Source organism: Arabidopsis thaliana, chromosome 5 (genome assembly GCF_000001735.4).
Source record: "Arabidopsis thaliana chromosome 5, partial sequence".
Taxonomy (NCBI): Eukaryota; Viridiplantae; Streptophyta; class Magnoliopsida; order Brassicales; family Brassicaceae; genus Arabidopsis; species Arabidopsis thaliana.
The window spans coordinates 24,193,128-24,207,453 of NC_003076.8; the positions used below are offsets into that span (position 1 = coordinate 24,193,128).

The window sequence follows — 14,326 nt, forward strand, 5'->3', positions numbered from 1 at the left end:
TGAAAAACCAAACACCAAAAAAAAGCCTACATCAAACCGCCTGATTAGACTTCTTATTTCGAAGTCGAAATCCTCTCTTTCACCAGGGGCTCCTTTGGGACCGGGAAAGCTGCAGCTTCACGAACCATCGTTTCCACAAAATCCATGGCAGGCCGTTCAAGTGCCTGTGGGTTTATACACATCCTCGCAGTTTGAAGTAGTCTGTTTAAACCTTCAATTGAATACTTATTACCGAGCGCAACATCAACTATCATAGGCGCATACTCCAATCTAGTCCATACTGGCATTAACTGCAAAAAAAAAATACTTTCGTGAGACCCTAAATTAATACATTACTTACAGAGCACGAAACGTATAAAAACAAAACTTAGATACAAAGTTTGAGTCTTACCCAATCAGTGAGTTTCTCTTTCGCAACAGGTCTCGCCAGATCATAGGCTTTCCTTCCAGTTAAAAGCACTAACAGAAGAACTCCATAGCTATAGATATCGGACTTAGTCGAAACCAACGCGAACTCATCTGCTTCCGGTGCTATGTATCCTTGAGTTCCACGCGTATTGAACTCCCTCAGCCTCTCAACACCATCACTATTGTAAACGATCTTAGTCGCAAATCCAAAATCAGTCAGCTTCGGCACAAAATCCTTGTCAAGTAAAATGTTTTCGACTTTGATATCTCTGTGAATCGCATAAAGCCCCTGGTGTACATAAACAAGACCTTCGGCTACACCAACAGCAATTCTCAACCTCGTGTTCCAATCCAAAACCCTAGTTGGCAGAGTAAGACCCTGAACCTGCCTCGCGTGAGCTACAGAAAGAGAAAGAGTTAACATAACTGGAATTGGTATAGAACTAAAACAGAGTTTTGATTACCAAAGAGATGGTGGTCAAGAGAGCCATTAGGCATGAATTCGTAGACTAGGACACTTTTTTCCATCCCATAATATTTGCCGACAAGTTTAATCACATTTGGGTGATCAGCTGCATATAACGTTGTAGTCTCTGCTACGGTCTCACTAAGACCATCTGTGATACCATTACTATGAATCTTTGCAGCTCCAACCTAATTACACCAAAGTTGCTAAATTTAGTAATTGAGTTTCGGATGTTAACTAAAAAGAACAAGACTTTTGGGTTTATACCTTGTGACCTTCTGGGAACTTGCAGCGATAGACTTTGCCGTAGGTTCCTTGGCCGATCAAATGTGTTATCGCGAAGTTATCGGTTCCCTCTACGACATCATTCCATCGAAATTTAACTATAGAACTCGGATCTGTAAATGAATTACTAAAAGTTAAGAAAGAAATAAAGATAACCACGAACAAGAACCCTAAATCAACTTCACAAGATCTAAAGAAAGAAAGATAAACGAAGAACAAGAACCCTAAATCAATTTCACAAATATACAAACATGAAGAACTCTACTACTTTCACTCGCAGCAATGTGACGATAAAAACCAGATCAAAACTACTTGTAATTCCAAAAGAAGTAAACTCTTCAAACAGATTTGCTTGTACTTCTCTAAAACCAGAGTTTCTTGTGAAACAAGAAATCAAAAAACGAGAAATTGACGATCGTCATTTCCATAAAAATTATTGAGATACGCATTATCCCAAATTCACCTTCGTCGTCAGCTTCGTCGTCACCTTCACTTTGTTGTCCCGGTGTATCCGATGAATCCGACGAATCCGATGGTTGTTGTTGTTGCGGTAGTTCCGATGGATCTTGCATTACTTTACTTGAGCCTCCGCCTCCTAAACAGCATAAGAAACGATTACTCATCGCAGCGAATCAACGAAGATAAATCTTTCGTGAGACTTTTTTTCTTTGGATTTTCCCGAGAAACTTTTTCCCGGAAAATGTAATTAGATAGAGAGAGACTATCTCCGAGAAAACTAGAGCGAGAAAGAGTGAGAGATAGAGAGTCGAAAGAATAACACTGAAAAGAACTCGCCGAAGGATATATATTTATGCGCTCTAACTTCTATGCGTCATTTTTTGTATTATTATAAAATTATATAATACACAAATTAGATTCGAAGGAAAAAAAACAATTTTGAATAATTATTAATAAACGAATCAAAATTCAGAGTAAATGAATGTTTGTAGAACATAAATACTATATAGCAAGTACAATGTGACAACAAAAAATGAAAAAAAAAATAGCAAGTACAATATTATATCTGAAGAAATACGACACTTACACAAGTTTTACGTACTAATACTCATGGCAATAATCTTTATAGAATTTATTATCAAGATAAATGAAAAGAAAAATTACTAAAACAGCTATATCCAGTGAATCCAAATTAAAGGCCATTGAAGAGAATCTCATGTTAGAGAGACAATGCCACTTTGCGAAACAATCTTTTTGTTCCTCAGATTTTCTAAGTGATTCTTTCTTTTATGCCAAATTTGTTGCTCAAATGTAGTCACTACTCAGACACTCGTTTCCTGATTTAGAATCATCCCTCTTTAAAGCAAAATTACTCCATGTTTAAGGCGATAACTTGTGTCCCAAGAAACAGAGAGCATATGCTTGTTTAGAGCTACCATATATAAAAAGCTTCTCATGGTATATATGATCAAGAGTCATGACCTTTCACAACTTGACTAGTATAGTTGCAGAATCATCGATCCAATAGAAATGATTCTTGCACCGGAAACGAAAGAGATAAATTTGAGCATCTAACAAAATTCCAATAAGAACATTTATGCTCTGCTTTTTTCCTCTCCTCTCCTATTTTAAGAAGTTTCCATAACAGAGAATGAAAAGAAAAGATCTCGAGCTGTTGATTAACAAAACCATCTCAAAAAGTTCACAACCTAACCTGACCTCGTCTCAAAAACATCTCAAAAAGTAACAAAACCATCCGTTACACAACCAAGTTTCTGAAAAACCAAACACCAAAGAAAAAAAAGAAGCCCTACGTAAAACCGCCTGAGAAAACTTCTTATGTTGAAGCCGAACGCCTCCTTGTCACCTGGCGCGGCACTTGGACCGGGAAAGCTGCAGCTTCGAGAACCATCGCTTCCACTTCACTCATGGTAGGCCGTTCAAGTCTCTCTGCCTTTATACACATCCTCGCAGTATCAAATATCTTCTTTAAACCTTCAACCGAGTACCTATTACCGAGCGCAACATCAGCTTTCACAGGCGCATCCTCGATCCTATCCCATACTCTCAAAAACTGCAAAAAAATAAGAACATCCAAACAAAACTCAGCTAATCTACTAACTTCCATAACACGAAACGTGTAAAAGGTTCCTAGATACAAAAGTTTTAGTCATACCCAATCAGTGAGATTCTTTTTCCCAGCAGGATTATCCGAATAAAAAGGTTTCCTTCCGGTGAAAAGCACTAACAGAAAAGCTCCATAGCTATAGACATCAGTCTTAGTCGAAACCAACCAGGAAATCTCTCCTTCCGGTGCAATGTATCCCATAGATGCCTTCATCGGAATGATCCGTTGCTGCTGCTCAACACCGTTTTCATCTTCAACGATTTTAGTCGCCAATCCAAAATCTGTCAGCTTCGGAACAAAATCTGCATCAAGTAATATGTTTCCGGCCTTGACATCTCTGTTAATCACTTTCAGCTCCTCGTGTAGATAAACCAGGCCCTTGGCTACACCCACAGCAATTTTCATCCTCGTGTACCAATCCAAAACCCTAATTGGTAGTGTTAGACCCTTAGGTCGCGGACCCTCCACCATCGTTTTGTGTGCTACAAAAAACAGAATCAATTAGGTTTAGAAGCTAAAACAGAGTCATCAATTAGGGTTTGATTGAGTTTTCTTTACCAAAGATGTGACGCTCAAGATCTCCGTTGGCCATGAATTCGTAAATTATAGCACGGTTCCTTTGGCCGTAACAGTTGCCAAGAAGTCTAATCACATTTGGATGATTAGTTGCACGTAACGTTGTAACCTCTGCCAAGAACTCAACATGACCAGTTGGATTCTGTGGATTTTGAACCTTTACCGCTCCATCCTAATGAAATCAAAAGTTTCAGACTTTAGAAACTGGGTTTCGATTATTAAGCATAAAGGACATGACCTTTGGGTCTATATACCACATTAAGTCTTGAGAAATAGCAGCGATGGACTTCGCCGAAGTTGCCTTTGCCGAGATAAAATTCGTCCCGGAAGTTTATGGTTCCGTTTACGAGCTCACGCCATAGAAATGATTCTCCACAATTATCAGGTAGAGGTGGAGATACTGGTAACAGAGCAGCAGTCGGATCTGCAAATGAATTACCAAAGGTTAAAGATTGAACAAGATACTACTTTCACTTGCAAGAATGTGACGAGACCAAAACGAAGAAGTAAGAAAGAAACTCTTAAAATACAGAGTTGCGTAAGATACAAGAAACCCAGAAAACAAGAAATCTCGATTTCAAGAGATTGAAGAAGAGAAACGAAAACGGAACCTGCAACTTCACGATCGTCAGGGAGTCGGAGATGATTTCTCCAAAGATGATTGAGGCGCTCGTTATTCCCAAATAGGCGCTCGACATCTACTTCGTCGTTCTCGTCGTTACCTTGCGCTGCGTTACTTGAGCTTCCTCCTTTGAGACAGCATAAGAAACGTTTCATCGTAGCGATCAACGAAGATGAATCTTTCTTGAGATTTTTTTCTTTTGTTTTCCCGAGAATCTTTTTCCCGGAAACAAGTAATTAAACAGAGTAAGAGACTCTCAACGAGAAAACTAGAGCGAGAAAGAGAATGAGAGAGGTTTGGATGATGAGAACTAAAAGAATTCGCCGGAGGATATTTATATAGACGGGAGATTATGCGCTCTAATAATTCTTAAAAAAATTAGAGAATTAAATACTCAAATTATATTCATAAAACACACACACTAATTAATGAGTAACATTATTTATTGAAATGTTAATGAGTTATTGTTTTCAGAGAAGAAGTACTATAGCGACATTATTATGTTTGTAGAATAGTAATGACGTTATTTAAACAAGACTACTATCTGTTTTTGGAAATGGAAAAAAAAAAATGCCACTTTGTGAAATTTTCTTCTGTTCTTCAGATATTGGAGGTGGATCTCTCTTCTATACCAATTTTGTTGTTCAATTGTCTTCACTTCCTGATTTATGATCATCCCTCCTAAAGGCAAAGGACTCCATGTGAGTACATTACTATATCAGGATACTTTTCGAAACATCTAGAGGGAGAAATCTTGGAAAGGATTTGAACTTACTTGCGAATGAATTGACCTTTGACGTGAGGCCGTTGCTCAGCTAGTTTCTTCCTGCTATGGTACCTAACCTAAAGGATACCAAAAAAAACGTTAGTTTCGTCTCAGGAAACAAGAGCTTAAGCTTGTTTAGAGCTTACCTTTTTCTCAAAACATCGCTCTTTACGTTTAAGGCGAAACTTCATCAAAGCAGCTTCTCTTTGTGCCCATCGGTCACTTCCACTAGACTGCTGCTTTAAAGGATTGTCACTGCTTGAACTCGAACCCAACAGTTTTGCAATAGGACTGTCATGAGGAGAACAACTTTCCACATTTTCTTCTGGAGCCTAACTCAGCAAAAGTTCAAAGTTTTTGATGAAACCGGCATAAATTTCAAAGACAGCGCCAAGCATCATGAAAAGTTACCTTCTTAGCAGAAGTAGCACCATTATTGTATCTGCATATCACAAGAGAACCAATAACTCCAAATCAGTCACAGGTTCGACATTTCATTTGCAGTTAATGTCAAGAACTTACTTTGAGAATGCAGAGAGATTTGAATGCCTCAACACACTTCGATCACCGACTTTGTAATCTCTATCCTCTCTTGTTTTTTTCAGAGTTTGCTCGAGTGATTGCAAATCTTCTCGGTTAGATGAAGGTGCTTTGCTTTCTACTTGTGAGTTACCAGAAGAGCGATTCAGCGTGTCATCATTGTTTCTCTCCAAAGCTTGAACAGAATACTTTGCATTCTTTTCAAGATCTCCTGGTTCTTCAGCTTTCTTACTCATAGACATTCCTGTCTGTGATCCCGTGCCTAATACAATATCATCTAAAGTCATTGTTTTGAATTAAAGTAAATCAGAGAGAATCTCAAGGAATTGTTCCACAAGATCAGTGTACTCACATTTTAATTGACTAATTAATTTGCGTTCTTACCTATTTGTTCCTTCTGATCTTCAGCCTCCTTCAGTCTATTAACATGTGCACATCCATTTTCATAGGTTCCTTTCTTGTTGGGTGCATCGGGAAATTGATTTGAAGGCGAGGTGCTCTTAGTATCACTGGCTCTTTTTGTCCAAGAACTCTACATATTTTTATAAATGCAAAACCAATCAAAAATTTATAAACCGATTTATTCAGACATTGTTATTATCTATAGCCATAGAACAGATTACCTGAGTTCCACTCCCGTTATCACTCCCACCATCTTGGTTACTCAAACCACCACTACTCCCACTTTCATTCCTGTGTTCATCACTGATGCTGGCATCATTTTCTGACCCTTGGGTGCTTTCAGGTTTCACCGACTTCTTGTCATGTATTCCACTCTCACTTCCGCTTCCGCTAGACTGGTAAATCAATAAACGCATAAGTAAGAAAAAAACACAGAGTAACTTTTGTAAAACAGGTAACCAAATCAGAACTCTTACGCTGTGACATCTTCTCCAGACATGTTGCCAAAGATTCTTTAGTTCGTTCTTTCTAATGGGTTTCACGAGAAAATCAACAGCACCATTCGACAAACACTTAAAGACCAGAACCATAGAATCATGTGATGACATCACTACAAAAAGAAACATCACATCTTGAGTTACACAAACTGAGCATGGCATATTGAAGCTGGATAAACAAAAATTTAATCAAGGATTTGAGTAAATACTTATGACGGGGATGTTCTTAAGTGTCTTATGGCTCATAATCTTGGACAGCAGACCGGTTCCTGAATGCACAGGCATGTCAACCTCTGTTAAGACAAGATCAATGCAACTTTTCTCATCTTCTAGAATTCTCCAGGCTTCAAGGACATCCGGAACAGCAGTAACTGACAAAAAGTTTCCAAATTTACAACTGTTAGTCAAAAGCAAAAATGTGATTGCTAAACAAGGATGATCAATTCAATATAAGAAAACCTTCATAGCTGCAATTCTTTAAAAGGGCAGTAACAATATGGCGTGTTGAGTCATCATTCTCCACCAGAAGAACCTTAAGCGATCTAACTGGGAGATACCTCTCCCACTTCACAACATGAGCTAGCGGTTGCTGCTGTTGTTGAGAAATCTGTACATTGTTGGTATTTCTAGCAGTATCTTCAACTCGAAATTCATCTTCTTCAGATGAACCAAACACTTGCCTCTCGGTTTCCACTTCATCACCAGTTTCAATGTTATTAAAACACATTTTTAGAATACTAATATCTCATGAAAGTGTCAAGACCAGCCTCCATGAACAAGATAGAATAGAAGCAGCATCAAGTAACAGCTAAGATTCTGCAGAAACTTCCCCTCTACACTGACATAACACTTGCACATTTCTTCTTTCCCCAAACTTATTCTAATCCCTTCACCAAAACCTCAGCCCAATAAGAAACGAGAAACAAAAAAAAAAGCAACATTCCGTAAGAAGATCACAGTCTCACACCAGAACCAAAAAATAAAAAACTGAATTTGGATAAATCATCAAACTTGTCCAAAGAAAAACTAAACAAGCCAAATCAAATTTCAATAGTAGCACACACTCAGCTTTAGAAAACAATCTGAAACTTGTTGTTTCTAAAATCAAAAGCTATCAATGTTCCAATGGAAAATTATCACAGTACTTGGTAAGTAGTTAACAAACTTTGAACACAGTTTCTTTTATTCATTAGATGATTGTAAAGATCTCCTACTTTCTCAAATTTCTTATAAACTCTACAGAACCAGATACAAAATCAAACTCTAAGGCTCTAAGCTATAATACTTAATGAAATAAGCACAAAATTCAAACAGCAGCAGATTGTAAAAGCGACAAGACAAACAAAAGCAAACCTTTTTCACATAATCCATTGATGAACACCACCACCACCAGAATCTCTCACCATATCTGACTTGAAAAACCAAATTACAACCAAAAAAGAACAGATTTTTGCTTAATCTGATTTGCTTAGCATTTAATCACCTAATCATTCAAAAATGTTTTGATTCGTATCTATTTTTCTTTTACCAACAACTTTACAGAACCAAATTGCTACTAAAATAGAATAAAAAGAAAGAAAATTTAAAAAACTTGATAGAGAATCAGAGGAAGAGAAGACTGGGATTTTTTGGGAGGTGGTAGAACAAAAAGGTCAGAGAAGATATTATTTTGGAGTTTGATGACGTGGCAGAACTAACCTACGTGTCAAGTAGGACCAGATAAATTTACGCATGCTGAGATTAGTGACGTGGACAAAATCAAAAGCTTGGACTGCGAGGGGTTGGTTTAGACTTTAGAGATTATCGACATGTTAAATTATTGTCGATTTACAACAAAACAAATTACATATTTCCATTTGTTTCAGATAGATTATTATTATCTTCACACACCAAAAAAAGATAGATTAAAATCATGACAGTTACGAAAATGCAAAGAAAAAAGGAAAATTGACAAAACAAAAAGGAAACTCCACCAAATAAGTTTCCTTTTCCTTTTCCTAGTAGTAATCCGAGTTGTGTAATTGTAACTAGAAAAACAAAAGCCCTAACTTTTCTATAAATACTCTACGCATCACCACAGATCTCTCATTCACAAGTCTCTCATACTTCTCCCAAATCACACAAACTGATTAAACCCTTTTCTAGAGAAATTTCTGTAGATCATCAAGAGATTTATCAATGGCAGTCGCTGATAATCCCTTTTCAATGTCGACCATGTTCAATGCTTTACCAAACCCTAAAGGAATCTCCGGTTCCATTCCTCCTCCTGGATTCGCCCCACGCGCCTCCGCCACGCCCTTGCACGCAGCTCTGTTCAACCTAATGACTGACGGCGATGGTGTGTCTTACTTTAAAGAGATGATCTCAAATTCAGACAAAACAGAGCTTCAGAGGATGGCCTCGTTGCTTACGTCTGACTCCGATTACTTCATGTCGATCGTCACAACCAAGTTCGGCTCGAGACGCGTGCAGAAGCTCCTCGGCAAATCAGATGACGTGGACGCCTTCTTCTGTGCCGCTATCTTGCGCCGCTTCCTCCACATCACGACCGACAAATACGCATCCTACGTGACGATACGAGCCATGGTCGTTTTCGACAAGGTGATGAAAAAGGCATTGTACGAGCGCATTCTCTACCACGCTCTCGACCTAGCGTGTGACCAGCACGGCTGCATCGCGCTCAATGATATCATAACCGACGCTGACGATCCTTACTACAGAGATCAGCTACTAGAATTGGTCGCATCCAACGCTCTCCGGCTAAGCAACGATGCTTCAGGGAACTTTGTGGTCCAACATGTGCTTACACTGTATGACTCGCGTTGCATTCACAACATCGCCGTTAATCTTTATGGTCAGTGCATTGAGCTATCGTTTAAGAAGTATGGAAGCTACATCGTGGAGAAGCTTTTGGAGGTGGAGGAGTCAATGGTTGTGGTGGTTGTGGAGCTTTTGGGTTGCGATGGAGACAGGTTGATGAGGCTGGCGAGGAATGAGTTTGGGAATTTCGTGGTGGTCAAGGCTCTGAGATTCACCAAGATGTCTAGGATGGATCTGTTTTGGGGTTTGGTGCAGAAGCTCATGCCTTTTATCCGTCTCTTGCGTAGATCTCACGGAAGCAACATTGCAAACATCTTGGACTCATTTAGGCTTCGTTGCTGATTATAACTCTGTGTTTATTTTTCAAACCAGCTTACAATAGTTTAATTGTTCCGGTGTTCAATGTAGTTACATAACTCTGGTAAGAAAAGTGTTTCGTCATAAACTACTATTTTGTTTTGTAAAGTTGGAGTTCTTATGAAGAAGAGTTTACACAATTTGAAAAACGAAATTGGCTAATACATTTCTTCTTGTGTTCTTATTTCTGAAAACAAAACAAACCTAAATCGAGAGCTGTAAACGAATACACATTGCAAACTTCATCAACACCTTATGAAAGAAAAGTAAATCATATTTGGTGCACTAAAGATAAAATCGCACCTTGCTCAGTTAAGGAAGCAGCTTCCCTTCCATTCCATTGTATGGCTGCCTTGTCACAAGCCCAAAGTTTCTGCTAGAACCATTAGCAGGAAAATCACGAAGAGCATACAGCTTATACTCAGATAACAATCTTATCAAGATAGATACAAATGTCTCATAGCCATCAGAAATCTCTAGATATCACAAACGGATCTTCCTGCTAATGGTTCTAGCAGAAACTTTTTCACATTAACGAAAAATAACCAAACAAACTAATGAATTCAATAAGTTAAAAGCTTTTAATAGAGTGGCACATCAGAAATCAGCTCACAGTTGTAAAACCAGTAAGTTAAAAGCTTTTCTCTGTCTCTGTGCCTCTATTATTTAGGACAGTATTGTCATTTTCTTATATAGAATTGACCGAAACTTAGGCCCATATATCGTGTTCCCGTGGGCCTCTAATGACTAATTTTCGAAAACGATGGCGTTTTAGCAGTGTTTTTTTCTTTTTCCAATTTGAAGCCCTACAAGTATAACAATAGAGAGAAACCTCTGTTTTCCAAGTTTTTGCTACAAATGTTCTATGAATACAAGTCAATTAATGTAAAAAAAAAATTAAAACTCGCATTAGTTAAAATCTTTATAATTTGACATTAATGCTCTCATTAGCAAGTGACAAGATCAAATCCATTTTATCTAGGGATCATCGCAGTTAATCTTTATGGTCATTGCATTGAGCTCTCGTTTTAGAAGTATGTAGTAACTTCTGTATGCGGAGGAGTCAACGGTAGTGGTGGTTGTGGAGCTTTTGGAGTGCGACGGAGATAGGTTGATGAGGCTGGCAAAGATTGAGTTTGGGAATATCGTGGTAGGCAAGGCACTGAGGTTCTCGAAGGAGATGTCTAGGACTAGGATTGATTTTTTTTGGGGTTTGATGCAGAAGCTCAAGCATTTTTCTCCATCTCTTGGTGTAGGTCTCAGGGAAACAACATTGCAAACATCTTGGACTCATTTAAGCTTCGTTGCTAACTATAATAACTGTTGTTTATGTCTTAAACTAGTTACAATACTTAAATTGGTCGGGGGTAGTCACATATATAATAATATAACTCCTGTAAGAGATGTTTTCGTCTTTAACTGCTTTTCTAAAGAAAGTTGAAGTTTTTATGAAGAAGAGTTACAATGTGAAAAAAAATGAAATTGGCTTAATCATTTCTTCTTGTGTTCTCTTTTCCGAAGACAAAACAAACCAAAATCAAGAGCTGTAAATAAAAACACATTATTACTTTGTTTTCAATTGGTCTTACGTTTAAAATATTAGATAAAGATACTTGACAATTCCTATGTCTTTGTTGAAATCGGTATAATTTAACAATCGCACGAAAGAATGGCCAACTTGAACTTGCCGTGTCACATCGTACCAGAAACAATATTCATTTGCTGAATAATATAAATCGTAAAATCATATGGTCATGGACTTTATGGACAACTATGATAATTTAAATATTATCCTTGATTTTAAAATAAATATTTTATGGTTTTATTCCATAATGGAATCATAGCATTATAGCAACATCAATTCTAGTGAATCTGTACATAGCGGAAACAAATGTTACTAATTTTTAGATAGACAATCATGAACAAGCCTTCAATCGAAATGCATAGATTGGTGAAAATGAATTTGTTGCGTTCTCAGCAAAATGAATAATATATGATCTATCTCATGTCTTGCCACGGTAAATTTAGCCAAATTGTAATAAATTAGTATCAAGACTTTGCCAAAAAAATATATATATATGAAAATTATCATTGCAAGGATAGGACAGCAGGCGTCCACGTCTTTAAATTCAACCTCGTCTGCCTTATATGATTAATATATTATGATTTCACAAAGAAATGATTGATAATATTTATTACGAAAATGACAACAAAAAAAGGTAAATAATATAAAACAGTGACATTTTAAATTCTAGATAAAGACTCTGTTTTTTTTCTTCTTTAATGTATCAATATCGTTCCGTATAGACGCTTTAATGTGCAAGTATGTAACTCTAACAACCTAATTTTCACTTTGACATTTAGGCAAAAGTAAAATTAAGGTTGTACTTGGTAAAATCTTGATAAAGAGATTGAAAGAAAGGAATGTGGGCATGAAAATGAAAAAAAAAAACTAGATAAATTGTGAAACTGTTAAATTCCCTAAATTTAAGGAAAGTAAGAATGGACATGGGCCGTCCGATCAGATATGTGACCTAAGATGGCTGAGAGAGTAGTTGAATGGCTGGGGTTCAATCTCTGTTGTACACGTGGCTTTATACTACTCGTTAAAATCCATGATCTTCGAGATTTTTCTGACACTCTTAAGTTTTGGCAACCGGCTAAAACCAGTCGGAATGTTCATTTGACCTACCCCACTCAATAAACATTTCCAAAGAAAAAAGAGATTCGTATGGACACAAAGAATAGATATTTTTAGGTCATTTTCATTTTTTCGCCCGTAACCTGTGTTAAGAACATAATACGTTGTTACGTACATTTTATTTCTATTTTTAATAAACAATAATTTCCTTTGATTGTAAAAGAATCCCCCTTTATTGGCTTTTGTTCTTTCCTATGTCTTCTTGTACTCAAAATATATTTTGTTTTAGACTTTCGAAATTATCCATTTTGGAAACCTATCCATTTCTTTGTTGATCTCTTTGTATCACATTGCTCTCAAGCTATGTAGTAGTCTTAGAGATTTAGACAATACTAATGAATACAAGATACCATAAGATTTGATACAATATGTTTGTGTTATCAACGTTTGATCGGATATGTGTTTTTTTTCTACTTATAGCTATTCATTCAATGAAAATCTAAAAGAAAATTGAGACACAGTTGATGCAGAGATAATTTTCTCTAGCCTTGATAGATTTTTACAATGTGATATTGTAGGAACTAGGAAACACATGCTTCATTTTTATTTAGGCCATGAATGTTTGTAGTTTTTAAAATGGTTTTTGGATTTTGGATTTTGGTTTTTGGTTTTTAGTTTTTGATTTTCTTGGTTTTTGTTTTTGGTGTAGATTTTAGTTTCTTAAAAAACTTGAATGGTAATTTGTTTAGATTTTGGTTTTTATGTTAATGGATAGTATTTTTTTTACAAAACAAATCTAAAAATAAAATAAAAAATGTGATCGATTGTTTTTGAGAGAGAAACTCCCAAAACATAGATTTTGGTTTTCTTTGAAAAATTGTTAAAACACTCAAAAACTAGATTTCCTATATTTTAGGAAAACTTGTTTTCTCAAAATCTTGAATGGCTACAAAATAGATTTTAGAAAAAATTAAAACCAAAAACTAGTTTAAAAACCACACTCATTCAAGGCCTTACTAAAACTTGGCTACAAACAAGGCGAAGATAACATACATCATTCAATTTCAATAGTAATTAATGTGTCAAAACCTTAGAAATTAAAACAAAATTTCATCACTATGTCCAGTAAGAAAAACTAAAGCTATCAAACCTGATGTTAGTGATTTTTTTCCCCATCATCTTTAACTATTTTCCATACACATTCGTTTTTGTAATAATAACAACTTCTTAAAATGATATAACTTTTGTTACTTTATGCATGTAATTGTTGATTATAGCTAGCTTCTACACCTTTTTCTAACATGTGACACATTTTTTTTTACATGTGACACATTTGTTACGTTGGTTGGATACTTGTTATCCATATAAATCAATAAAAAGTCATATTATTCTATCTCACTCTTTTAAGTCTTTACAGATTTTTGTTTGTGAGGAGGACGTAGCTGCAAATATAGGACCCGCCATTAAATGAAAACAAATGCTTTGTCTTCAAAGCTATGAATATGTGACTTCAAAGTGTTTTTTGGTTTTTATGTGTCTTCAAAGTTGTGAATATAATAGTGTAGATTCGCTTTTCTTTACCAATCTTTGTTTGCAGATTAATAATAAGATATACTATATAGGATACAAAAACGAATTTCGTTTGATTCATTCTATAAATTTGAATTACTAAATCACTTTAGTTGAGTTTGTTCAAGGATAAAAAGTGAAACCCCAATTAAATTTGATGATTTTCAGATGTGTTTACAAAATGTTTCGAAGAACACGCTTCAAATTGATTTAACCAAGATGAACACATCCATTAAATCCTCATTCCATGAACAAAATGCACCTCATTGTCCCTAGGCCTTAACAGATCTA

The 14,326-nt window shown here is 36.3% G+C and overlaps 4 protein-coding genes across 10 annotated transcripts; 1 reads left to right on the forward strand and 3 right to left on the reverse strand.

Annotated features, from left to right (window-relative positions):
- Positions 1-53: 53 nt before the first annotated feature.
- Positions 54-1,782, reverse strand: AT5G60080 (Protein kinase superfamily protein; the record flags this gene model as incomplete). The annotated part of the gene is made up of 5 exons (NM_125401.1): positions 54-290; positions 392-807; positions 873-1,062; positions 1,142-1,272; positions 1,623-1,782. 5 exons carry the CDS (start codon positions 1,780-1,782, stop codon positions 54-56), a joined length of 1,134 nt encoding a protein of 377 aa, NP_200816.1.
- A 1,029-nt stretch (positions 1,783-2,811) lies between these two features.
- On the reverse strand, positions 2,812-4,738 carry AT5G60090 (Protein kinase superfamily protein). The gene is made up of 5 exons (NM_125402.2): positions 4,433-4,738; positions 4,076-4,245; positions 3,804-3,993; positions 3,294-3,727; positions 2,812-3,191 (listed from the first exon to the last, which is right to left on the reverse strand). Exons 1-5 carry the CDS (start codon positions 4,596-4,598, stop codon positions 2,955-2,957), a joined length of 1,197 nt encoding a protein of 398 aa, NP_200817.1. The 5' UTR covers positions 4,599-4,738; the 3' UTR covers positions 2,812-2,954.
- A 105-nt stretch (positions 4,739-4,843) lies between these two features.
- Positions 4,844-8,288, reverse strand: PRR3 (pseudo-response regulator 3). 7 transcript variants are annotated; one of them, NM_125403.3, is made up of 11 exons: positions 8,002-8,278; positions 7,108-7,535; positions 6,858-7,019; positions 6,628-6,761; positions 6,373-6,546; positions 6,134-6,281; positions 5,732-6,011; positions 5,621-5,651; positions 5,356-5,541; positions 5,219-5,286; positions 4,844-5,124 (listed from the first exon to the last, which is right to left on the reverse strand). In NM_125403.3, exons 2-11 carry the CDS (start codon positions 7,373-7,375, stop codon positions 5,088-5,090), a joined length of 1,488 nt encoding a protein of 495 aa, NP_568919.1. In that variant the 5' UTR covers positions 7,376-7,535; positions 8,002-8,278; the 3' UTR covers positions 4,844-5,087. The 7 variants fall into 7 exon arrangements, with proteins under 7 accessions (NP_568919.1, NP_001331791.1, NP_001331790.1 ...); NM_001203645.2 differs by having other exon boundaries at positions 4,850-5,124; positions 7,108-7,528; positions 8,002-8,288; NM_001345387.1 differs by having other exon boundaries at positions 7,108-8,288.
- Positions 8,289-8,826: 538 nt separating this feature from the next.
- PUM18 (pumilio 18) lies at positions 8,827-9,810 on the forward strand (the record flags this gene model as incomplete). The annotated part of the gene is made up of 1 exon (NM_125404.1): positions 8,827-9,810. The coding sequence occupies one exon, from the start codon at positions 8,827-8,829 to the stop codon at positions 9,808-9,810; it is 984 nt and encodes a 327-aa protein (NP_200819.1).
- Between the last annotated feature and the right edge of the window lie 4,516 nt (positions 9,811-14,326).